Source organism: Medicago sativa, chromosome 4, assembly GCF_051527215.1.
Source record: "Medicago sativa cultivar Bolivia chromosome 4, Bolivia_mono, whole genome shotgun sequence".
Taxonomy (NCBI): Eukaryota; Viridiplantae; Streptophyta; class Magnoliopsida; order Fabales; family Fabaceae; genus Medicago; species Medicago sativa.
In genome coordinates this window covers 85,721,957-85,747,714 of record NC_140752.1, presented here as the reverse complement: position 1 = coordinate 85,747,714, position 25,758 = coordinate 85,721,957, and the positions used below count along the sequence as shown (strand labels likewise).

The 25,758-nt window shown below is 34.5% G+C and overlaps 3 protein-coding genes across 7 annotated transcripts; 2 read left to right on the top strand and 1 right to left on the bottom strand.

The window, feature by feature from the left end:
* The first annotated feature begins 239 nt into the window (after positions 1-239).
* Positions 240-3,150, top strand: LOC146933076 (uncharacterized). 2 transcript variants are annotated; one of them, XM_085704819.1, is made up of 6 exons: positions 240-804; positions 1,019-1,551; positions 1,845-1,903; positions 2,317-2,415; positions 2,536-2,712; positions 2,806-3,150. In XM_085704819.1, the coding sequence occupies exons 1-6, from the start codon at positions 326-328 to the stop codon at positions 2,845-2,847; spliced, it is 1,389 nt and encodes a 462-aa protein (XP_085560945.1). In that variant the 5' UTR covers positions 240-325; the 3' UTR covers positions 2,848-3,150. The 2 variants fall into 2 exon arrangements, with proteins under 2 accessions (XP_085560945.1, XP_085560944.1); XM_085704818.1 differs by having other exon boundaries at positions 2,314-2,415.
* Positions 3,151-3,952: 802 nt separating this feature from the next.
* LOC146933075 (uncharacterized) lies at positions 3,953-13,590 on the bottom strand. Of its 4 annotated transcripts, none has more exons than XM_085704813.1 (8): positions 13,473-13,590; positions 12,254-12,503; positions 10,843-10,966; positions 9,307-9,650; positions 7,413-9,198; positions 5,923-6,164; positions 4,433-4,550; positions 3,953-4,312 (listed from the first exon to the last, which is right to left on the bottom strand). In XM_085704813.1, the coding sequence occupies exons 1-7, from the start codon at positions 13,526-13,528 to the stop codon at positions 4,476-4,478; spliced, it is 2,877 nt and encodes a 958-aa protein (XP_085560939.1). In that variant the 5' UTR covers positions 13,529-13,590; the 3' UTR covers positions 3,953-4,312; positions 4,433-4,475. The 4 variants fall into 4 exon arrangements, with proteins under 4 accessions (XP_085560939.1, XP_085560941.1, XP_085560942.1 ...); XM_085704815.1 differs by having other exon boundaries at positions 4,441-4,550; XM_085704816.1 differs by having other exon boundaries at positions 4,433-4,547.
* Positions 13,591-19,309: 5,719 nt separating this feature from the next.
* LOC146933074 (DEAD-box ATP-dependent RNA helicase 1-like) lies at positions 19,310-24,928 on the top strand. The gene is made up of 9 exons (XM_085704812.1): positions 19,310-19,405; positions 19,832-19,951; positions 20,035-20,527; positions 20,685-20,839; positions 21,586-21,763; positions 22,260-22,444; positions 22,712-22,916; positions 24,123-24,228; positions 24,450-24,928. The coding sequence occupies exons 2-9, from the start codon at positions 19,839-19,841 to the stop codon at positions 24,503-24,505; spliced, it is 1,491 nt and encodes a 496-aa protein (XP_085560938.1). The 5' UTR covers positions 19,310-19,405; positions 19,832-19,838; the 3' UTR covers positions 24,506-24,928.
* The last annotated feature ends 830 nt before the right edge of the window (positions 24,929-25,758 follow it).

Sequence of the window (25,758 nt, the reverse complement as noted above, 5' to 3'; positions counted from 1 at the left end):
AATACACTTACAAATAAAAACAATTTTTATCAATTTACATAAAAATAATTTAATGTAATATCATAGATTCATTAAATTTGCAGTGAGCAAGAAAAGACTAAAAGTTAATTAATAATATTTTCACAAATCTTCTTTTTGTCCAACTTTTTTATCTTTTCCCCCTTTGTGTATCTTTTCAAGTTTTTCAACTCACTCTAGTCTACTACCTCTATATAACTAGTCTACGCGCCATATCAAACAATATATTTTATAAACTAAAAACTTATATAAAAGGCTAAATCTCCGGCGAATATTCCGGCAACAACATCGTTGAACTTCGCCGGAAATGAACAAGTCACGGAGTACGAGCACATTGTTTGGTCACCCTTGCCGGCGATCAGTGCAAGACCGACCACCTTACCGGAGGACCAGGTCCATTTTCTCCGACTCCAGCTCCGGCGTTTCCCATTCTGAGCCTGTTGATAGTGATGACTACTCCGATGTCTTTGGAGGCCCGCCAAAATCCCTCCTCGTTCACAAATGCTCTAGCTCCGGCTCTCTTTACGAAGGAATTTTCCGGCTGCCGGAGTTCACACCTTCGGTAGAGAAGAGTGACCTGAGCTTGCCTGTGTTCAGGATTCCGGTGAGAAATGAAGGCTTTTTCAATGATATATTCGGGTCGGACGATGACCGGAAATCAAGAGAGCGGTCGGGGTCTCTGTCGAAGGCGAATTCATCGTCGGCGCTGAGTTCGGAGGAATTAAGTCCTTGCCGGCCAACAATGGGAGAGGAAGTGCCACTGTCTCCTTTTGCTTCAAAGCTAAGGTACTGTTAACGGCTTTCTTTTTCATATTTTGCTAATTGACATTTATACCCTTTAAACAAAGTGGTGGTGAGAGAATTTTACTATATACAAACTGTTTAAGAATTAAGATGTTAGATGTCGCAGAGATTGATGAAGTTGGAGAACGATTGTTTTTTTTTTTTTTTTTAAATGACAAATGTTAGTATGTTAATATTTTTCTTCTGGTTACTATAGGCCAACCAGTGTCCCGTTGAAATGGAACTCATCAGCTATGGTGTCTGAGGACTATCCAAGTAAACAAGGGGTGTCATTTTTTTCATGCAATGATCATTCATTTGGAGTTCAACACGAGGATAATGAATACAAGTCAAACTTCAAAAGCTCTCCTCATGGATTCTCAAAATTAGTTTCCTCCCCCGCAACTACTAGTCTCGGATCTGATTCATATCAAGGCGTCAAAGTATTTGCCGATGACTGGGAGCTAAATTCCCCATCTGAGTCTAAATGTTCGGTTTATGATCCTGTGCTTTCAGAACAAATTGAACAACAGGATGACGATGGTGAAAGTGATGATGATTACAGCGATGATGACGATGTTATGAGCTCTTATGTCATAGAAATTAACTCCAGCCTCAGAAGGGAAGATTGTGAAGCATCAGACATTGATGAAGCAATTGCATGGGCCAAAGAGAAGTTTCAATCAAGAAGCCCCGATGAAAAGTCAAGAGGGAGAAATTATGGCAATGAACAGACTGTTAAAATGCAAGGTGATTGATTATCTATTTATCTTAACTGATAGTAAAAAACTACAAAGCACTGACACAGACATTGAACACAACACTGATACATACACATGGATACTCGTAATAGTTTAAGAAAATGAAAGTCAATTAATGTAACTGCTTGTGTTAGTATCAAATACGGGACACACTTTCGATCTGAAGTGTTGGTGCTAACCATATAAAAATTCTCAAAGGTTAACAAATTTTGTTGGTGAAAAAGACAAAAGCAAGCTACTTCATATTTTTATCTCATGTTTGTTCCTTATCATATGTTGCAGGAAGTCCTGATGCAAGTGAATACCATGATTATGGAATTGGAAAAGTTCAACCTCCTAAGGTAAAACTATATATTGCTAATAACTGATACAAAGCTTAATCAGATTCTTTTTTTATTGAATAAATGTTTGAAATATGATGTTGCTTTACCAACTTGGGGCAAGAAAAGAAAAATTTACATTTTACTAATTGATGAAGATAGTTCAAAATACTAATAATAAATGGCAGAATATATTCTTATTTGCATGATGCCTGGACAAAGGGTCTGATCAACACAATCCATAAACTATGATTAAGAAGAGAATACAAATTATAGATAGTGATTTCAACTTATATATTTTCTGAAGTAGTTAAAGATTCTACCCGTTGTTAATATAAGACAATGGTTTGTATTTGGATTTTCCTTTGTTTCTATGTTTTTTTCCTTAAGAAGAAATATATTTAGAATGGTATCTCTATTATTCTTTTCAGCAGAAACAACAGACACAAACAGAAAAGTTGGATGAAGACATAAGAATGTGGTCATCTGGCAAAGAAACCGACATCCGGCTATTGCTTTCAACACTACATCATGTAAGATTTTTTTTGTTAATTACTCATAATTTATGAAATTTTCATTAATTTAATTTTATGCCCCTTAACTTAATCAGATAACAATAAATTTGACCCACTGTTGTGTGTTTTCATTATCAGATTCTATGGCCTGAGAGTGGCTGGAAGACTATTCCTCTTGTGAGTCTAATGGAAAAATCACAGGTGAAGAGGGCTTATCAGAAAGCAAGATTATGCCTACATCCAGACAAACTGCAACAAAAAGGAGCAACACTCCTACACAAGTACGTAGCAGAGCAGGCTTTCTCCATTCTTCAGGTATGTAAATTTATATAAATAAATATCATGCAATTGAATTAAATTTAACTGAATGAGTGTCAATGCTGAAATTAAGTAAAAATGAATGAACAGGATGCATGGGCTGCATTCATTTCTGAAAATGTTTCCTTTTGACCGGTCATTGATGACTCAGTTTTGTCGTGAAAGTTGTGGACAAACACCTGGCTCTACATTTGGAGATTTGAAAACATCAGCTCCTTTGTACAAATAGTTTCTGATGGATTCACTGTTTGTTCTATGTTTGTATTATAAAGTTAAGTTATTGGATGCTATAGTGGGTATTATTATTCTTTAGGCAGTTAATATAAAATAATGTGATTGGGTTTAGTATTTGATTTGTATATGATGGACATGGAAGCAAGAATTAGTTTGTACTATACTTCTCGAACCATATGATATAACCCTTATTGCATGTAATGTCATCCCATTAGCCACATATTAGGAAGAGTTTGTGTTATAAAAAAAAAAAAAAAAAAATAGAACATCTGCACTTCGTCTTTTTTTACCAAACCTACCTTTGTTAACTCCTATATAGTGGTTTGATTTCCAGTTCTACTTTCTAGGACCACCCCTTATTTTTTTTACAACTTTAACAGAACGGAAGAATTTATTTTCATTATAAATATAAAAAATGGAAGATTTCAATTTTATACTATAGTGCCTTAAATTTATATCACTTCAAGAGTTCAAGGGTGTATTGTAGAATTGACTTTTCCTAGGGCAGATAATTATGCGTCGTTGAACAGTGGATATGAACTATTAGGTTGTTTCTCGTGCCACTTACTACTCTGAACAGTGGGTACTCAAAAGTCATGTTCAGGATCACAGCCATTAGATTTTAAACCGACCGAAAAACAGTCAGTTTTCTTGCAACAAATTCAACGACGCTTATGAATACCCAAAATATCTAAATAAAAATCAAAAACTCATTTCTATTAAAAAATTTACAAATTCATTTCAATTTGATATTCATAATCACATCGGTCAATAAGTGGATGAGAGTGTTCACATCCTCTTAACCGGAATTGGAATACCTGCAGTAGCAAGTCACAGTTTTGACACATTAGACGATCTTAATCTTTGATTTGAGATCGTACAGTTCCAATTATACATCAGTAAAATTAATTATATAAACGATTTCAACTATCCATTTGGGATCAGGCGGTGTAGATTTGCTACAGCATCCAGCAGGAAATCCAAATCGCTGTTAACCGGCTCATCAGTAAAATGTACAGCTTTTATTATTGTAACAAATATGGGGAAATATATATAAGAAAATTCCCAATGATCGTTCCTCGCATTGATTGAAAAGGGTCAAAGGCCTAATCGCAATTCTATAATTAAAAAAACTGGCATTTTCAGTATTTACAATTCAACGCTCAAACTACAGGTCTTTGACGCAAATAGTTATTTGATAATAGATCTAGTCTTATATAGATTAATGGGAGAGATCTCTATGCTCTCTCTGCAAAGGAGGAGAAAAGCAACATGTCTGCTACAACCTTACAAACACTGGCTAGAGAGACTTCGAAATATGCCTAGAATACCATATGTAGTTTGGATAAATATACCTAGAATCCTGCAAAAACATTAGGACAAGAAAAATATAGTTGGAGAAGGCGGTGCATAGCAGAGTTTAAGCTGAAAAATGTAAAGCAAAACCACATTGTTTATCAACTTTTTTAACCTATGAGATTACCCGCTTACAAAGAAATGGAAACGCCGAATACTGGAACAAAATCTCAGAGTTGACCATGACTTCTGCTCATGGAGTGGTTGTGTAGGAGCTTTTTACGAGGTGCTTGCGGATCATTCTGCTGAAGAGATTCAAGTGATTAAACATGAACACGTGAAAATTAATCAACATAAGGTGTAAACATTTATGGATTAATTTAATGTAATTAGAAGAAACATACACAATAAATGAATTAATTTACTCTGAACACATGGCAGACATAGACATAGTAGTTTCCGTGAATGAAAAGATGATAGTGTCGGAGGGAAATTGATGTGGGATTGAGAAGCCAGAGAAGATAGCAGGGTGATTGTAGATAGATATACACTGTAATATCGGTTTGATGGTGTTCTAGACCAGTATAAGGAAAACCAAATTGTAAAGGGTCGCAGTCAGATATATGAGATTAACTATGTCAAAAAATTTGGTCCAGTGACAAAAATAAATATTATCCTCTCCTTGGCAACAACTACTATGGTTGGAATTAAAACCAATTTGATGTTAAAAATGCAATTCGGCTTGGAGACATGGGGAGATATATGTGGAACTCATGACTCCAACAATGGAGGAAACAAGGTATGCGGCAAATAAAGGAATGCCTTATATGGGCTCAAGCAATCTATCCGGGTCTCAATGCTTGGTTTTAGAGGTTCAGTTAGGCTATGGTATCCTTGACGTACAGCCCAGGCCTAGGTGATTTTATAAAACATGTCTGCATAGAAGATATTATCATTGAAGGTGATGAGGTTGAACACAACTTCTAAGAGAGAAGTTAGCAACTAAATTCCAAACAAGATCTTTCTATCTCCTAAAGGACGTGGATCCTTGATCTTCTTAAGGAAGTCGGGTGGTCAATTCACTAGTGCACCATAGAATAGAATCACATGATTGGAAGTGATGCTCAGAGCCTAAAACTAAAATTGAAGGCCCTGAATCTAAGTCTTGTGGGAAAACATAGCTTATACAATTAAAATGAGTAGTCAATTCATGCATGATCCACAGGAGAGACAATTTTATGGGTAGTGAAATGAATCTCTCAATATTTGTAGACAAGCCTAGTGAAATGACTCTATTATTGTACAAATTTTTCTTAGCAGTTTCATGTAATTAGGACAAATATGATTTGTATACATTTTATCAGATATTAACCTTATCATTCCTTAATAAGGATAGATTTGATATAGCATACATATATTGTAAACACCCTCAGCGATTTTTTACTAGTAACAATAATAATATTTAGACCTTCTATCCTCTTTTCTTATGTATATCCAAAAATCAAATTTAACATGTAATGTATGAAAAACAAATGGTAACCAATAATAAACAAATGATGTATCGATGAAAAAGTAGTTTGCACAAGAAAACCAAGCTTCCAATTTATTGAGCACGATGAAATAAATTCATAGCCGGGTAAAAGATGGAAAAACAAAATTGGAAGTAAGACAGACAACCTTGTACAAAGATGCAGCAGACTCAGACTGTACTGTTGGAATTGCATTCCCTATTGATTGCAAAGCATCTAAAGTCAACTGCCAGCCGCATAGTGCAATTGCATCACTACCAGTGCCTGGAAAAGAACTAGGACAGCCAGCAGCAGCAACATTGCCATTTACCCAAGGGCAATACTGGTTGTGATAGACGATAGGATCAAATTCTACAGCTTCTTCATAGTTATTATCTCCCTTTGGAGGACCTAAATAATGAACAATGTCAATGGTTTTCTGACGAAAATATGTACCAATTGATAAGTGTGACAGGGAGAGGCCTATCCATCAAAATCTGAACAGAGTATAAAAAAATAGCTAAAAGGCCCTGGAACCAATAGAATAAAGAACAGAAGCCTAGACAGAAATTACAAAATCAAGGAATCCAACGTTTATTTCTGAACAGCTGTAACTGTAAGTTCCACATTAATGGTTCAACACCATATTGCATACAATTGTCTTTGTCCAGGTCGATAATATGAAAATACCATATAATATCTTGATATTATCTTAACCCTAGATTATCTTACAGGATTAGTTACTTATTTCTTATTTTAGAATGTCTAAAATTACTTTTTCACATTTCTTAGTTATTATGATTTGTTTCCCTATTTGATTTAAAATCTGATTCAGGTTCAACAATAAATGAAGATTTCGTCTCAATCCTTAAAAATCATCAATCATATCAAAGCATGACCATTATTCAAGTCTTTATTCTTTTTATTTTCCCTTTATCTAATACACTATAACCCCCAACACTTCCAATCAACGATAGCCCAACTACATATTTTGCCTCCGTCAAATACACTATAACCCCCAACACTTCCAATCAATGATAGCCCAGCAACAATATAGCTCATATGTAATGGCTAGCCCAACTCTTAATGGGGCTTCTGTCACTCTTTTCTCAATTTGTGATACCCTTATTTTCTCTTTAATGCATCAATTTCTTATCAGCTCACAACTCCACCTAACTACCACAACATCCACTTCTTTACCATACAACACATATGCTTTTGTTGGCATTTTATCACCCTGCATTCAATGCCACAAAGCATCGGAAGTCTCAGACAATTTTGATGTTAAAATTGATTTTACATGTTTTAGTTGGAAGTAGTGGTAGAGCAGTATAAAATAGGAGAGCAATATATGCAATTAAAGGGATAAATTGCAAAAGCCTTAAATTAGTAAATAAAACCCTAACTATAAAAGAGAAACAAAAGTTAGTGGTTATGAGAGTTGTCAAAGTCAGTTTGTACTTGGAGGTTTCTATTCTCAAACTTGTAGCCTTTCACTGACACTCTAATGAACTTCTTTGGTAATTTATATTTCTTACTCTTTCTGACACTTCAATTCTTCTTCGTGATTCTTCTTAAATTCTAAATTCTACCTTCTCGAGCACTAACAGAGAGGGTAACAACATAAAAAGATCGAGATCATCAAAATATAGAGCTTACCAATACGATTTGCAGTGGCAAAATCTGACCCAACTAGAGCACAATTGTTGGTGAAAGATGATTTACCATCCTTCATGATCTCTTCCTTAGTAGTTCCACAATCTGAATAAATATTAGCATTGCAAGATTGGGATGGATGACTATTGTTAGCAGGTGGAAGTTTGCAGTTTTGACTAATCTTTTCACCACTTTCAACAGATTCTGCCTTTGTAGAACAACCAATTTTTGAACCACTGTCTGCCCTTCCTGCAGAGTGAGACATCATCTCCTGGCTATCACCAACAGGATATTCTCTGTTTATATCATCTGGGATGATCTCATCCATTAGACCTGGATCCGGAACAGATTCACCGGTCTGTCCCTGATTTTCGGCATCTTCTACTCGGTGTTCCATGTCCCCAACAACACTATTAGTTCTGTGTACAGATACATCTGCCCCATGGATTTCAGCTTCATGACTAGCACACATTCCAACACTTCCTCCACTAATGCCAAGACTAAATCCATCTCGAGCCTGAGCAGTCACAGTTTCTGCATTAAAATTTTCTTCCCCGTAATTTGTACTGCTAACTCCCACTTCACCACGGACAACTTCAGGAGCTGTTTGTAAACAAGTGCTTTGCTGAGCTACATTGCTGTTATTCAGCTCAGACGTTTCGTTCATGTCAACATTGCCATAGGTGCTAGAGGAGGGCAAATGAACCTCTTCAAGGTCTCCCGGGTAGTTTTCAACGCTTTCCATTGAATCGTCATTCACACTATGACATATTGTGTCCATTGCAATGACAGATGATGCACGGGCTGAATCTCTAGCAGATTGGATTCCTATTAAGCCGTCACTACCTTGATGGAATGAAGAAACTCGATTGCCAGTAACATAACCCTCAAAGCCCAATGAATTGCTTGGACCAGCGCCAGATGAATCTCTTTGAAGAGGTGAACAATAAGTGTCAAAAATATCAGAGTCACGAACACGTTTTGAAGGACCGGCTGAATATTGTCCGCCATCAGTAACTTCATCACCATCACGGTCGATGACAGTTCCTTCAACACTATCAGCCTGATGCTGAGACCTAAGAACTAACCTGTCATCAGAGCTTCCACCTTTTTCAAGATTTCTCTTACGAGAGCTTGGTCCTCGTGATTCATATGAAGCTGCACGACCCCCAATCTCACTCCCAGAAGGCTGACCTATCATTAAATCCCTTCCCATGTCTACATCATGCATATTTTCAGATGTTGCTGTCCTGCCAAAAGGAGTGCAACGAAAACCCCCAGCCATGGTAAGATTTAAATCCAAATCTGTGTTTGTCAACGATTTCCCCTCATTTGTTGTAGCAACTTCATCACGATCTTCAGTTTGATCTTTCTCTGCATCATCAGCTGCAATCCAACCATTGATTCCACTAGCTGCACTTCCTCCACGGGTTAATCCTATCTTTTTACTGGTATCAGGGTTATCTGTATTGTTGGGTGCAAAACGACTTGGACGAGGAACAGTCAAAAAATCCAAAATTCTAACTGTAGCACCACATAAGCTGCAGTCAAGCATAGGTGACCTATAGTCAAGTCTGGACTCTTTAAATGGTTCCTTTCCCTTTCTGGGATCCATTTTAGTAGAAGTAGAAACTGCTTTTGGCCCTGGATCTTGAGCAAGACGGAGTTGAGTCTTGCTTGGACCAAAAGAATATCCATTTCTTTCAGATTGAGCAGAGTGCTCTTCACAATCTTGAACATTCAAGAGCCATCTTGGTTCCCACCCACAAAGACTTATAAGCTTCTGTGCCTGCCAAAAGGAAGATACATGTAGAGAAAATAAGCATATGACTAAGTAGCAAAGCGATAGATGTATCATATAAACTACTAATATAAATAAAATGTGAAAATGTCTTACACGAGTAAATGAGCAGTATGCCTCATCCTGAGAGCTTTCCAGCTCTGATATATTCTCAGGCTTAAAGTCTGTTCCTGACATAAAATTTTGAGACTGTGATAGAAAGCGTTCAATTTGTGGGCCTCGAGAAACACGCATCAACTCAATTGCAGAGATTGCTACCACAGGAAGATAGTGAAATTGTAAGAGTCCATCACATCTATCCTTGTACCCACCAATTAAGGCAGACTGAGAAGTTGGAGGGAACTGCACGAGGCTTTCTGGGCAGCTGTTTCCTTTCCAAGGGCAATTAGCTTTATGCCCGGAATCCAGCTGCCTGGCAAAGGATTCACTGGCATCTTGAGCTTTGGCCAGTACATTAAAAAAATAAGTTAAAACAGATGATGAACATAAAAAACAACAGAGATGTTTCTTTATCTTACTTATCGGATAAAAAATTTCTTGACAAACTGGTTCAAAATATGATTATATCTGTCTGTTTCAAATAAAATGCATAAAAACTAAATAATTGGAGGTTTGGAGGTGAACATAAATTGCTTAAATGCAGATTATAAATCCATCTTATACACAACTCAGATATTTACAATCTATCTTTATTTTTGTTTCAAGCCGTGTTATACATTCTATAGGAAGTTAGGAACCTTGAAAGAAAGTGTGCTAAATGCAGGTTAATTCCAACCATAACAATTAACAACTAGTTCTGAACCAACAAAAAACTAACAAATCTGATATAGATATTTGAAGGGGTGTCTCTGCATTAATCTGTAGAACTCAACAAATTTTAAACAATTTTTTGTGGAAAAAATATATCAGACCAGGAAAATGAAACTGGGGTCTGGCAGTGGATAAATAATGCACCAAGACGTGAAAATGGATAAACAGAAATACAGAACAAGTAACACAGGGTGATACACTTGTTAATGTAAGAATGAAGCCCTGTAACTTTACATATCAGAAATCATATTTCCTTGATACAGACATGACATGAGCTGAACACCAGAGATAAATAATAAAAAAAACAAATGATCATATCCTGTAAAATAATTTCAGACATATTGACGAACTATAATATATGTTTTAAACCTTGAGTTGACTTTCATCGAAAAGAAATAATAAAAAGCATTAACCTAAATTGGTTTTGACCAAAGGAACCTTGTATAGGCAACAGTGCTGCAATGTTCCGTTTAATTCATTAAGGAATGAGTTTCTATATATTCGAAGCACTTAAAAATTAATATCGGTGTTCCTTTGAAGGTAAAGCCCTTTGTTTTAGTTTGATGAATTTCATTCTATAATTTATACCAAGATCCTCTTCTCATCAAGTTGACTTCTGCATGTGTTTGATATACGCATCATCTAAATAGGCCTTTCTATGGTTTTAAATGTTCGTAATTATTCTACATCCTATTTATATTAACATGCCTCATTTTAGAGAAAAGATGAAGTTTGGAATCACTCATTTTAGAGAAATGATGAAGTTTGGAATCACAATGGAATGGCTGAAAGAACTTAAATTGCAAATGTGCAAGCACTAACCTTCAGCAACTGTCCAAGATAACAATGATGTAAAACTCAGGTATGCACCACATGACTCGCAGGCAATTTTGTCCTCACCAATATTCGTCCAACCTTTCTGAGCACAAGCCAATGAATCGATGACCTGGACGAAATTAAGGATATGAGATTTCTGGAGACTGCCTCATATCTACTTAGAACATTGGAATTAGCAAATGTAACATATTATCTACACATACTCCAGAACATAAGTCTATGCATCACAAATCGAGATAATTTATCAGACGTTAATTTTATGTGAATATGATATGTTAAAAGGAATTTCTGTTCAGAGTTCAGACAAATAAGTGAGAAAACAACATGACAAAATAATCGTGCATACTGCCAAATTTTCAATTACTGCAAATGAGATTTATATTATACTTTCAATTACTGCAAAATAATCGGACCATGAAACCTGTTTCATGGAAAAAAGAACTTGAAAACAAGGAATAATGTGCAGGGAAGAAACTTAGATAAGAGAATACATTCTCGCATCACTTTTTTTGTCGAAAGCTTGATTATGATTTTGTTCAGAAAATCACAAAAGTAAATATTTTTTCCCAGAAAGTAATTACAGATAAATAAATAATAGCAAAAAATTATTTCTTTTCCCTTTTTCAGGCTAAAACATATTGCGTATACACGTAAAAGGTCAAAAGCTTTGAGTGCCAGGAATCTGTTATTTTTTCAACAGCCTAAAGGAATCACAAAAGACAAATTTCCTCCAATTTGATAATGGAAGAAATTTACAAAATAAAGAGGAAGTACAAGTAGGGAGAGGATAAGATATTCTACAGAACACGGAAATAGAGATATGACATGAAAGAATAAAATATGTGGCGGCTTCCCGGTCTCTCTAAACATTAGATTCAGAAACACCCCACTCTTGAAAATACAAAAGCACAACACCAAAGACAAGACAAACTATTAATATAATCCCCTCCCATAATAAGCTTACAGGCAAGTGACAATCTTAACATGTAAGTTGCTCTCCACCCAAATACACCAAAGAAACGAATGAACTGCACAATGCCACGAAGATTTAGCCCCCATTATCTTTTTCTTTTTTTGTTATAGTGAGGCCCCCTGATGGGGGTGGTAGAGCATTGGAAGATAATAAAAGCACCCAGTGATATGACTGGATTCTCGAGATAAATATAAACCCTTCAAAGGAAAAAATAATCATAATGGAAGAAATATGAAGCAAAAAGACTAATATTCCATTCATGATGAAACAAAAATCATACATAATAATGAATCCTTAGATTGCATAACACTAAGTTTGTTTTATGAGTGACAAGCATAAACAAATACTATCACAAGAGAAACTGGGTGTGAGAGCTGTTTGTGAGTACGGTAATATTTATATAAGACCATGGTCAGTCCAAACCTGAGGCTTCCCAGACCAATTTAAAGGAGCAAAAGTGGCCAGACGCTTTAATAAATCACCCCTTTCCCATGGCCTACACGAAGATCGTGATGAACCAAAAGCAGAACCACCGACACTTGTGCTTATCGAAGTCCACGGTGGTTGTGAACCAACACATGATAAAGAAGCCGCTTTAGAGCCTTGTCCATGACTTGACCCATCTATGCTGCCAACATTCATTGGAACAGTTGGGGAGGATGCCCCAGCAGAACTGATAAAATGAATGAATCATCAGTCATTTGAGAAAGTTAGTCAAATGACTAACATCTAGACAAAACAACATTGAATGTTAAATAAAAATACCTTAAAGGATCATCTCTAGTCATACATCACCACATATGTATTAAGTTCATATTCATAAAAAAAATTAAGAAACTTTATGTTTTACACCAAGAAGACAGAATAGATAAGAATCTAGCCTCTGGTGTGCGGAAAATCAAACAAGTGAGGCTCCCAAAGGAAATATATGGTAGGACAGTTATAGAACTTTAGCTTCATTAGTTCATGTCTAAAGAACAATAAATAGCACCACTTTCGCATGTGGAATCTCGAAACAGTTCCTAATAATAACTACACCATGGGAGGGTTTCATGTATGGGAAGAAGATAACGTAATCCAAAAGGGGTTGAGGAAAATGGTAGCGACCAAAGTGATTATGGCACAAACCAATCAAGTTGTTCCACCCAACTAGGATACTTAAGTGAATCCTACTTCTCAACCATGTCCAAATTCTCCTTATTATTAATAACGGTGGCACTAATGACCATTTTATAACTGTCTCATATAGGATTTGAACTATGTTCCTCGAGGTTATGAAGTCAAACTCTTACCACTAAACAGACACCTGGAGGACCACCTCCAACAACATTAAATCAATATAAAGACATAAATATACACAGAAAATTAACTAATACAATATAGTAAGTATAAATGTACAACGGTGTCAATAAAGTGATGCATAACGCATATATCAACTTAAAGCAACCAGCATAAAACAATTATTCCATAATTAGATCTAATTCTCAAGCAGAAGCTAACAATGACAGCAATCTCGTAGCATTTCACCATCGAATTAAAGAAAATTGAAAACAATTGTGGCGTGAATCTAGAAATCGAAGCAAAACGAAACCCTAATTTGAGAAGAATTAAGCGGAAGTGAGGGAGAGAGAGAAGATTGTACCTGGCAGCGGTTGTGGGATCAACGGTGCCGCCGGAGCTGATAACCTCTTCCCTCATGATCACTCTCTCTCTAACTCTTTCTCTCTCTACAAATTTCGAAGCAAATGAAATTTCGTTGTGGAAAAGAGTAGAATAGCAGCTGCAGCGATATAAAGCGAGTGTCAGCGCGTGGTCCCCCACTGCGATTACGAAACCTATGGTGCCTGTAAAGAAAGCAATCTTTTTCTTTTTTTAACCAGAAAAGCAATTTTTTTAAGTTCAATACTACTTGCCTTTGTATTAGGCATCTAAACAAAACTCAAAAACACCGAAATTCAAAAACATCATCTTTGTGGCAATGAACTGAACACTAACCGTCAAATTAAATTTGGTTATCTGCCTAACCAAATTTAATTTGACGGTTTTTCCCGTTTTTATTGAGTTTGAGTTTGGATATGAGTTTGAATTTTTTTCGATTTCAAAATACGGGTAACGGGTATATAGGTACACACTCAGTGGCGGAGCTAGAATAAAAAAGTCGGGTGGGCCACTAAAATTAATTTTAATTATAATATATAAACACTATAACCGTTTAAAAGTTGTTTAAAGTCTCGCAAAATAGACCTATAATTAAATTATTTAAATTTTTTGGATGGACCACTACACCACTTTGCGAGAATTTGGATCAGCTGAAACCTAAAACCGACACAAAATTGTATAAAATCTCGCAAAACATACCTATAATCATAAAATTTTTAATTTTTCCGGGTGGGTCGTGGCCCACCCCAGCCCATGAAGGGCTCCGCCGCTGTACCCACCCCAAACCAATACACAAACTCGTCCCCAATGCAAAAAATTATTTTATGTTGATATGTCATATTATTTTGTTTGATAATTGTCGTGTTATAAAAACTATCATTGATATTTAAAGGAACAACTAAATCAATCGGTTTAAAAAATATTAAAGGGAGCATATTGATGGATAACGTATTACAATATTTCTCCAGGGGTTGCAAAAAAAACTTCTATTTTTTATTAAAAAAAATTATCCAATACGGGGATGCAGATGGGGCTGGGATACCCAAACCCGTCGGGGATGATGTTCAATTTCTCAACCCAGTTGGGTATGGGTAGGGTAAAGGGTAAGTATACGAGAATCGAATGTGGGACAGAGAATGTAAAACCCGTCCCCACCCCGCCCATTGTCATGCCTACTTGTATCACTTTTACGACATTTAGCACGTATTTCTCATCTCATAACTTATTTCTTACATCTATCATGTCATTCTCTCTATTCATGTCTCTCTAGGTGTATAATGGATAAAGGATGTACACAAATAATTTTCCAAAAATCTATAATATAGCATGACAAACAAACGAATGAATTACACGATCATGTGATTTAACCCAAGTCTTTTTTTAGAGGATGATTTAACCCAAACCTTGTTTCCTTTTTTTATTGTTATGGGTTAAAAGTAAAAACCGAAGTAAAATAAAAATATGTAGTCTCATAAGTCTTTATTCAACTGATAAAAATACGAAATTTGTTAGGTCGAACGTCATGACGGGGGTTCGAACCCCGGTACCTCCACTTTATGTGTGTGAGTTTATGATGGTTTTGTCATCTCGTCTATCTACCAAAAATAATATGCAAAGAGAAAATCTGTCACCGTATTATTGTCACTACAACAATAGAAACTTTATCGTTATGGCCTGCATCAACATATTATTGTCCTTCCTGATTTTTTGATCTTTTTTTAGTTTTTTAGAAAATGATCTAATATAAGTCTCTTAGAACCATTTTTAGAGCAAAAAAAAATTTGTTGCAAATTTCTTTCCTAATTTTTTGTTATTTCTTTATTTTTTTAAGAAAATGATAGCATACCTTATATATTATATATAAAAGTTCTTAAGTCTCTTAAACAACTTTTTGTAGCTAAAAAAGTTGTTGCAAGTTTCCTTCCTAATCTTTTGCTCATTTAATATGTTAGAAAATGATCTCATATCTTATATATAAATTTCTGTAGTCTATTAGACAATTTTTTGAAGCGAGAAAAATTGTTGCAAATTTCCTTCTAATCTTTTGCTCTTTCTATATCTATTTTAACTAATTAAACTATATTTTCTATTCTATTTATCTTATTGAACGTAAATTCTCTATTATTTTTCCACTACCTTATATATCTTATACATATTATATATAAAAGTTCTTAAGTCTCTTAAACAACTTTTTGTAGCTAAAAAAGTTGTTGCAAATTTCCTTCCTAATCTTTTGCTCATTTAGTATGTTAGAAAATGATCTCATATCTTATATATAAATTTTTGTAGTCTATTAGACAATTTTTTGAAGCGAGAAAAATTGTTGCAAATTTCCTTCTAATCTTTTTCTCTTTCTATATCTATTTTAACTAATTAAACCTATATTTTCTATTCTATTTATCTTATTGAACGTAAATTCTCTATTATTTTTCCACTACCTTATATATCTTATACATAAAAGTTGTTAAGTTGGCCCTAGTTTTTTAGTGAGTGAAACTTCAACTTCTCTCTAAGTTTTCCTTCTCTTTCACTCATCGAGGAGGGGTGGTTTTAGGTCATTTTTTGACTTAAAATCACCCCTCTGCATATTTTTTCCCCTTTCTTTCGATTTAAATAAGTGATTTTCACAAATATCAAGCGTTTTCTTTTGTGTTTTTTTTGTGAGTGCGACCTTGTGTTGTTCGTCGTCTTGTGCGGTGTTCGTTGGTTCATATTGAAAGATCAGCTTCAGTCAATCACAAATTCAATCGATGATTTGGACGTCAACGTTGCAGATCCAGAAGCAAGAGTATTCTGGTGATTTAGAATTTATCATATTATTTGTAGGCATTTTGCCGTTGTATGCTATTAACTTGGGTGTTGTGAGTTTGTTCACAGTTTCATCCTTTACGTTTTTAGCGATCTTGATTCTGATGTATTCTATCAATTTGAATTAATGAATATCATTTTGTTTTTGTCAAAAAAAAAAAGTTGTTAAGTTCCATAAACAACTTTTGGAGGCAAATATATATCTTATACATAAAAGTTGTTAAGTTCCATGCACAACTTTTGGAGGCAAATATAACGTTAATATTGTACTTTTATACCAACTGTAACTAATCTTAAACAACCTTTGGGGGTAAAAAATAGTTTTAAAATTTTAATTAATTAATTACACACACACATATATATATATATATATATATATATGTATGTATATGTATGTATAATCTATTTTAACTAATTGAACATAAATATACTATCTTGTATAAATTTGAAATTTTTTCTTTAAGAGGTAATTACATTCATCGATGCATTTGTTTTTATTTTATTTATCTCTATTTTTTGTTCTGTTATATTGTAATGGAGTCAACAAGAGATTTTAAATAATTCTTATCAACAATCTTTTTGATGTGATGATATGAAGTCTAAATTACTTCGAAGATTTTATTATTTGTTTTTCGGAAGCATTATCAATGATTTAAATGGGATGTTGGAGACAAATCTTAGAAGAGTATAACTTTCATCTGAGTAAAAGCAAGACATAGTACATGTAATGTAGTTTCAGCAAACGGCGAAGTAGTTCTACTTTAGAGGTGAAAGTTGGGATCATATCATACAAGTTACACGGTTTAAATATATTGGATTGATAATACAAAATGAAGAAGAAATTAAAAGCATATGTAAATCATCGTATTCAAGTTAGATTGTTGAAATGGAAAAGAGCTTCGTTTGTTTTAAGTGATACAGACGTATCGTTTAAGTTTATGTGAAAAAATACCAGACAATTGTCAAACGAACGATGTTTTATGAAACACAGTGTTGGGCGGTTAAGAACCAACACGAGAATAAAGTTAGTGCGTGGAGATGAGGATGCTGTGTTGTATGTGTGGTAAGACTAGATGAATAAGATTAGAAATGACAACATCATATAGATAGTTGAGGCAGCACATATAGACATGGCAACGGGGCGGATTGGGGGCGGGTTTAAGCATTCCCGTCTCCGTCCCCGCTTTCCATGCACCCGCCCCCGTCCCCAAACCTTATCGGGGGTAAAAGCTGAACACCGCCCCAATGGGGACGAGTCTCCCAGCCCCGCCCCCACATGCGAAAACTATATTTTTTTATAAAATATTTAAAAAATGCATATTTTTTCATAGCAACAAAAAACAATAATTATATTAATAATTAAATTTCTCATAAACTTTTTTCAAAAGAGCAAAATAATTATAATAAATACTCCCTTCGTTTCAAAATGAGTGTCGTTTTAGGTGTTTACACACATATTAAGAAATGCAATGATTAAAAGAAAAAGAATGGTTATTTTACCAAATTATCCTTATTAACTATTGGTTAGTTTTAAAAGTAATACTTTGAAAGTAGTGTTCAGAGTATTAATTGGAGGGTACAATTGAAAAGAAAAAGTTATTATTGCATTGGAAACTGAAAGCGACATTCATTTTGAAACAATTTTTTTTGGCTAAAGCGACACTCATTTTGAAACGGAGGGAGTATGTTTCTAGAGAGTAATAATATATTAAAATAGGTTGGTGCTTATAGAATTAAGATTAAAAAATTTAATAAAGTAAATTTCAAAAAGCGGGTGCGGGGCAAATAAAAATCCAAATTTCCCACGCACCCGCACCCAGTTAAATTGGCTTTTCCCCATTAAATTCGGGGGGGGGGGGGGGGGGGGGGGGTTGTTGCCATGTCTAAGCACCTATATTATAAATATTGTGGATAGTTGGTTGAGGTGGTTTGGACGTGTAGAGAGAATACATTAAGTTTTTGCAGTAATAAGTGTAGATCAAATAGAGAATAATCATGTTACAAGAGGAATTAGAAGACATAGAAAACCTATAAGAGAAACTACTAAGAAATATTTACAAATTAACGAGTTTGATCAAAATATTGTTTATGATAATATGTGACATTTATTATTTAAAATCATTATCAACTATCACATTTATTAATCAATGAGATAATTAACTTCCAGTGCATTGCATGCGTCCAAGTACTAGTAACAATATAACATTATGCCGTTAAAAAAAAATATAACATTAATTGTTTTTTTATTCCTTCAAAAACAAATCAATTCTTTTTATTCTTATTCAAAAAATTAATTGTTTTTATTAAAAAAAATTAATTGTTTTAAGGGTTAAATATGTTTTTGGTCCTTATAAATATACCAACTTTTTGTTTTAGTCCCTCTAAAATTTTCCTTCAACTTTTAGTCTTTATAAAATTTTCAATCACTACTTTTTGTCCCTACTTTTAAGTTAATTTTTGTATTTTTTAATGAAATTGTGCAGAAGTGTGTAGAATATTGTAAAAAAAATTAGAATTTTTTAATAAAACAGAAATTAAATATGTATTTCAAACAGTAAATAATATAAAAATTCATATTAAATTCATGTTTTGTTAAAAAATTCTAATATTTTTTGGGAGAGATTATGATAATATTATGAATTTTTCTGCAAAATTTTATTAAAAAATATGAACTCTACATATGAGTTTACTTTAAAGGAGGGACTAAAAGTGAAGATGGGAAATTTTGTAGGGATCAAAAGCTGAAGAAATTTTTTAGAGGGAGTAAAACAAAAAGTTGACATATTTATAAGGACTAAAAACATATTTAACCCTTGTTTTAAATTGACCTTTGTTTGTCTCTTTTTCTGTTCCTCTCTTCCATAACAATTAAACTGGTTTAAAAAAGGAGTACACGTGGCAACAAATAGAACACCCGATAAATCAAATGATGACTATCTTTTTACTGCACTGACGGTGTAAAATTGTGACTGCAGTGAATCTTTATCCCTAAACCCCAGGTCAAAAAACAGCAAGAGGAACTAAACCCTCTCTTCATCTTCATCTCTCGTGCGGCACCCCTTCCCCGTCCGTCCGCCCACTCCCAGCTCTTCACCTTCGCAAGTCCAGGTCCGCTCGCAGCTTTCATCAAACCCTATCTCTTCCATTTCTTCGATTGTTCCTTTCATTATGTATATCTGCTTGCTTCATTCCCATGTTCAATTTGTATGTATTCAATTATAAGTTTATAACAGATTCATTCATTGAATAGTTATGTTATTTTACATAATTTTAAATGACATGTGATTGCCGAGTTTTTCAATTTTAATTGTATTACGGTGATTGGTGAATTTCTATAACCATTCTGTGATTAATCATGATATTTATTCCTGCAATTTCAATAGGTGGTTAGTAAAAAATTAATTTTTAAAAATTACCACACTTTATAAGTGCTTTTGTAGTTGTACATTCAAACACTTTTCAATATACACACCCAAATGCGAATAGCTTATCTATTGTATAAGCTCTCATGCGATATGCTGTTTATCCAAACAGGGACAAAATGGGCGAAGAAATGCAACAGAGTATTCCCGCTTTGCCATGGATGCGAGACCCTGTCGACGTCACTCTCACTCAGCAACTTCCTCTTCATTCCGTCCCTTCTCTCCACCCTAAGTATTGTACTATTACTCTATTGCACTGTTACTTCTGTTTTACTTCATGTTTTTATTTATTTTCATTCACAATTTTTTTATCAGGTTGAAGTCAGCGTTGGAGGACATGGGAATCTCAAACCTATTCCCAGTGCAAGTTGCAGTTTGGCACGAAACAGTTGGCCCCGGCAATTTTGAGCGAGACATTTGCGTTAACTCCCCCACCGGAAGCGGCAAAACCCTAGCATACGCTCTCCCCTTAGTGCAGATGCTATCAGGCCGTGTCACCAAATGTCTCCGCGCCTTGGTTGTGGTCCCCACTCGCGACCTTGCTTTACAGGTCAAACAAGTCTTTGACGCCGTTGCATCTCCGTTAGGTTTGCGTGTCGGATTAGCTGTCGGACAATCATCCTTAGCCGATGAGATTTCTGAGCTCGTTGAAATGCCGGCACGTGATATAGGCACATGCTATGATCCACATTGCATTTCACTTCCTCGCTTTCAGAGTAAAGTTGACATATTGGTAGCAACCCCTGGTAGGCTTATGGATCACATTAATACTACCATAGGCTTCACGCTTGAGCATCTTTGTTATCTTGTAAGTCTAAATTCTCATTATTTTTGCTTTTATTTTAATTATACAATTAATTTTGAAAGTATTTAAATTTGGTTTGTTTTTGTTTGAGCCTTACCTTTTTTATGGCAGTGATATATTATTGTATATGATATGATAATAATGAGGGAAATAATGTCAGGTGGTTGATGAAACAGATCGATTGCTTCGTGAGGCATACCAATCATGGTTGCCAACTGTGCTTGAACTGATCCAATCTAATGATGATGGTTTTTCCCAACCGTCTGCTTCTTTTTTCCCCTGTTCTGCTAGTGCACTACGAACCAGAAGAAGATGGTGAGTTCAAATGTTATTCGCTTGTCTTTTGAAACATTCATTTCATGATTAACTAATAGAAGCGAATGCCACTGAATTCTGATCAAGTTGGAAAACAAACACGAAGCTTTATTCTTCTGCCTGGTCTAGCTATACTCCATTGGTTGCTTATCCATGATGCATAAGTTGTTGGTTATTCTTTCAAATGATGTGATTTAAAATGTCACCTCTTTGTTCCACACCTAGAAATTTTTCTATTATGGTAAAATTGCTATATTGTATATACGGCCAATTCTAAGGTGCACAAGTTAGACAAGTCTTGCATTATGCACAAGCTAGTTTTCACCATTGGATCAATAAATCCCACCATTAAATTAAATGAGAAATGATTTGACTTTTTGATTTGATGGTGAAAAAGTCACTTGTGCATGGTGCAAGACCATTTTGCTTGTGCATGTTAGACAAAGCCGGTCTCTACAGATACAAACTGTCATAATGTAAAGCCAGTTTTATGGTTTTAAATTTTTATACTTCTTATTGTGACATTAATAATAGCTCAGTAGGCCATTGAATTCTTGAAAATAGTACTTGGAACGCTAATATTGTAACAGCATGTCTCTGTTCTAGATTTAATCTTTTGGAACTGTCAGTAATGAGATTATAGTTTTGAAACTCAAATGAATCTTTAGTTAGTCTATAGTTATTTCTGCCTTTATATTAGTGCACATATACATGTTTATTTATCTATATGATATTTATTTTTGAAGTGGAGTTGAGAGGGGGTTCAAGGACAAGCCTTATCCCAGGCTGGCAAAGATGGTTCTTTCTGCGACATTAACTCAGGATCCAGGCAGACTTATTCAGCTTAATTTGCACCACCCTTTATTATTGAAAGCTGGACAAATGCGTTATCGGCTCCCAGAAAATTTGGAATCTTATAAACTGGTATGACATCGCATGGGTCTTTTTATATTTGTGAAGATCTTTTATATGATCACAAAATCTACTATTAAGCTCAGTTGAGTATCAAGTGCAGAAATGAACAAGTCTTGACTCCACTTCCCCCCTCCTGGAGTATGCTACTATTTGTAGTTTTTTTTTTTTTTTTTTTTTTTTTTTTTTTTTTTTTAATGCTGTATTTTTATGAATTCAATATATGAGTAGCTCATCTAAGCGTACCCACTGAGTGAACTATTTGCAACACAGTCAAATAGTCTTATTGTTTGAACACACTCAAATTGCCATTAATAGATGGTTGGATGAGAATACTTTGATTCTTCTTTCACCATTGATTATTAATTTGGCATATTATATATAATACACGCTCACATATATGCATATACACACAGACAATGACAACACCCATCTGTATTTTCTTTAATTTAAAAATGGATGAATCATAATCTGCAGCTACCTTGTAATTAGATTTATATTTTTGTAGATTTGTGAACAAAAGGTCAAGCCTTTATATTTAATTGCCCTTTTGAAATCCCTGGGAGAAGAAAAGTGCCTGGTTTTTACAAAATCTGTGGATTCAACGCATCGTCTCTGCCAAATGCTAAATTGTTTTGAAGATCTGAAAAATATCAAGGAGTATTCTGGTCTACAACATCAACGTGTAAGAAGGTAAGTTTTATTGACACATGATAAATAGTAGATATTTCGAGTGATGTATGCTAAGTGCACTTGTTTAGATTACATACAAAACTTGTTCCCAAAGAACTTCAGGTCTTGGAGGTTAGTGTGTTTGGATTAGCATATCTTTTGCCCAAATTAACTTTCAGTAAAAAACTTACAAAGAAAACTTTGAAAGAGAAGTGATAATTTTCCAATGTAAATAGAACATGCGAGGGTTGGTCCTTGACCTGAAAAAAAGTTGCTAATTTTCTGCAGCAAGACATTGAACGAATTCCGCAAAGGGGTGGTTCAAGTGCTTGTATCTTCTGATGCATTGACTCGTGGAATGGATGTTGAAGGGGTAAGCAATGTCATTAATTATGACGTGCCCAAATTCATAAAAACTTATGTTCATCGGGCGGGAAGGACCGCAAGAGCTGGCCAGACTGGGCGTTGCTTCACATTGATGTCAGAAGATGAGGTATGAAGTTTTATCATCTCAAACACGTTCCTTGTTTTATGCTAGATCCTCATTTCATAGCACTAGAGCAAATAGAAGAAGCTATAATTTAAGCTTTACTTCTTCCATTTTTACATCAAAATTTTACTTATTAATTAAAGTTGTATACTACTCCCTCCGTCCCGAAATAACTGACCCATTTTCTAAAAAAAAGTGTCCCAAAATAACTGACTCATTTCAATTTTCAATACAACTTTCATCATTCCCAATACAATATAACACTAAATAATATTACTTTTATCATTCCCAATACAATATATTCCACTTTCCCCTTCATTTATACACTTTTCTTAATCTGTGTGAAAAACCAAAGTAGGTCAATTATACCGGGACGGAGGGAGTAGTATAAGATTAATGACTCCTGCGATTTTTAATGGGTGTCTCTAATAGGAACCTGGTATCTTATTACACAATAAGAGAATCTCCTTCATTACAACACTGTAGAACTTTCAACTTGGTCTTATTGATCTGCAAACATGCCTTATTTCTCCTTGAATAAACTGCATTCTTTCTCCTTCAATAAACCAATGAGGTTTTGGGCCCAATTGAATCACAATCCGGAATCTGTTCAACTTGTCAGCTTCCTTAGCATTAGAATTTATAATTATACCAATTTGTGTTTTTTTTTTTTTTAATTTCTTAATAAAGTTATGTATGATCTGTTATCTTTGTCAAAAAAAAATTGTATTTAATTGTGTTTGTTCAATAATCGTCGTTCTGTAATTGAGTCTTGGCTATCACTGTTAGAATATGTTGACAGCGGTGTTATATTAAAAACAACTAAACTTTTTATCTTAAAGTGAGATTGGATATGTGAAATAAAATTAACTGGCATCATAAAACGCTATCATTTATGAAATCTAAAAATCTAAAGATAGACCATTTAGGTATTTACCTGTAAATCTCTCATGATTGTTTGACCTATTTTTCTTGATATCCATTTGCTTCTAACTATTTGATTTATCTCGGTTAACACCCCATACTGGTTTTTTTACGAGTCTTCTCTATTCATGTCCTTAGAGAAGACTCCACCATCTTTTTCCACAATAGGAACTGTCCCAATTTCTCTGTAATGACTGTGAATTATATAATTTGTCAATACTATACAGATCACAAATATACTGTCCTAAATCATTCTCGAACTCGTCAAATCTTATTCCATTCCAGGTTCGACGATTTAAGAAGTTAATGCGAAAGGCTGAGGGTGGTTCTTGTCTGGACCATATTGTTCCGTCCAGTCAAATTGAAGCACTCAATACTACCTACCAATCAGGTAAATATTTTGATTGCATTTTAGGGGTATATGCTTACACACGTTTTTCTATGTTCACTACATTTATTTGCTTGAGAAAATTTCTAAAACAAGATAAATTATATCGTGTATGGACTTGGACTAACTCGACGCTTCTTGATGTTATTTTCCTTTATGTTGTTTTGGGTTCAGATTTGATGTTTTATAAAGTCAGTGTCATTTCTATTTATTTTTGTTGGCAGCATTGACAAAATACAAGGAGATAATTTCGAAGACACAAAAGAAACCCAAGAATTAGAATCTTCTTAGTTGAGCACAGTGAATGGAAAAAGATATATTTAATAGGAATAGCAGCTTATTCACGAACACGTAAGGGAAAGGCATGTTAGCTTCAAAACATTAAAGTAATCCCTTGAAATATTCAACTAACAATGAGAGTTCTAAGTTCTACAATGGAAATGACAGGCTGAAATCTTCAGGGCTTGAACTCGTGTTATCAGGGAATATTCCCAGTGGTGTTCCATTTCTCGTATTTCTTGAGGTCTTTTGCACTAGTTGATTATTTTGTTGACGGGGTAGATGTATACCATTATGTATGTATCAATAACGATGATAAGTGCTCATCCAAATCTGCAGGATTATTTTTTTTTATTATATTTTTCACTTTTTAGTGTAGATTCAGTTAAAAGTTTGCATGGAATTATTAGCTTTGTTTTAACTATGTGACTGTCCTCGTGAGCTTAGCTCAGTTGGTATGGACGATGCATAAAAATATGCAAGGTCTGGGGTTCGAACCCCGGTCACCATAAAAAAACTATGTGACTATGAAAAGATGTGACTATGAAAAATATGAAATTATGGATCTTTCTGACAAAAAATGCTGACAGTATGAGATCGCCGTTTCTTAGTGTTTCAATGGTGTTGTATTCCAAATAAATATGAATTATACATCTTTATGAAAAATAATTCCATGTCCTTCAAAGTGATGATCACATGATTATTCTGTTGTTGATTCTAAATAAGCTTAAACAAGAGGTGTTGATTCTAAATAAGCTTAAACAAGAGGTTATTTCCTTAGCAGTCCTACTTATTCCAACCATATACGTGCACTGCAATGCTAATTTAATTCTTATACGAGTTCCATCTTCAACCACCAGTCATGTGCATCCTTTGTTATGTTAAAGTGTGTGTGTCTGACTATAATCAACACATAATTTTGTTTCTTTGGTTTTACTTGAGGCCAGGGTGTGTTACAGTGTTAAAAGGATTTGTTGCCCACGCCACATATTTGCACCACCATAATTGATTGACATTTTTTAAATTATATAAAATACTTCAACAAGTAATATTGTTATTGTCAATGCAGAAAGAGGACATTTACTCATTTGATATGCATGCTAGAATTTGTGGTAGTTTTGATTTTTTTATTGATAAAAAATAATAAGCCTTACATCAAAACAAAATACAGATGCAGGAACCCTTAATCTTACACTAAGCTCTTAGGTCTTAACTATCCTTGTTCATATAAAACATTGAACAGGATATCATTAC

Coding starts and splice junctions, on each gene's coding strand:
- LOC146933076 (XM_085704818.1), top strand. CDS start 326: ATGAACAAGTCACGGAGTACGAGCACATTGTTTGGTCACCCTTGCCGG. Junction 805..1,018: donor CCTTTTGCTTCAAAGCTAAG/GTACTGTTAACG, acceptor TGGTTACTATAG/GCCAACCAGTGTCCCGTTGA. Junction 2,713..2,805: donor AGGCTTTCTCCATTCTTCAG/GTATGTAAATTT, acceptor ATGAATGAACAG/GATGCATGGGCTGCATTCAT.
- LOC146933075 (XM_085704813.1), bottom strand. CDS start 13,528: ATGAGGGAAGAGGTTATCAGCTCCGGCGGCACCGTTGATCCCACAACC. Junction 10,967..12,253: donor ATTGGTCTGGGAAGCCTCAG/GTTTGGACTGAC, acceptor AATTTCGTCCAG/GTCATCGATTCATTGGCTTG. Junction 9,199..9,306: donor CATACTGCTCATTTACTCGT/GTAAGACATTTT, acceptor TCCTTTTGGCAG/GCACAGAAGCTTATAAGTCT.
- LOC146933074 (XM_085704812.1), top strand. CDS start 19,839: ATGGGCGAAGAAATGCAACAGAGTATTCCCGCTTTGCCATGGATGCGA. Junction 19,952..20,034: donor GTCCCTTCTCTCCACCCTAA/GTATTGTACTAT, acceptor TTTTTTTATCAG/GTTGAAGTCAGCGTTGGAGG. Junction 20,840..21,585: donor CTACGAACCAGAAGAAGATG/GTGAGTTCAAAT, acceptor TTATTTTTGAAG/TGGAGTTGAGAGGGGGTTCA.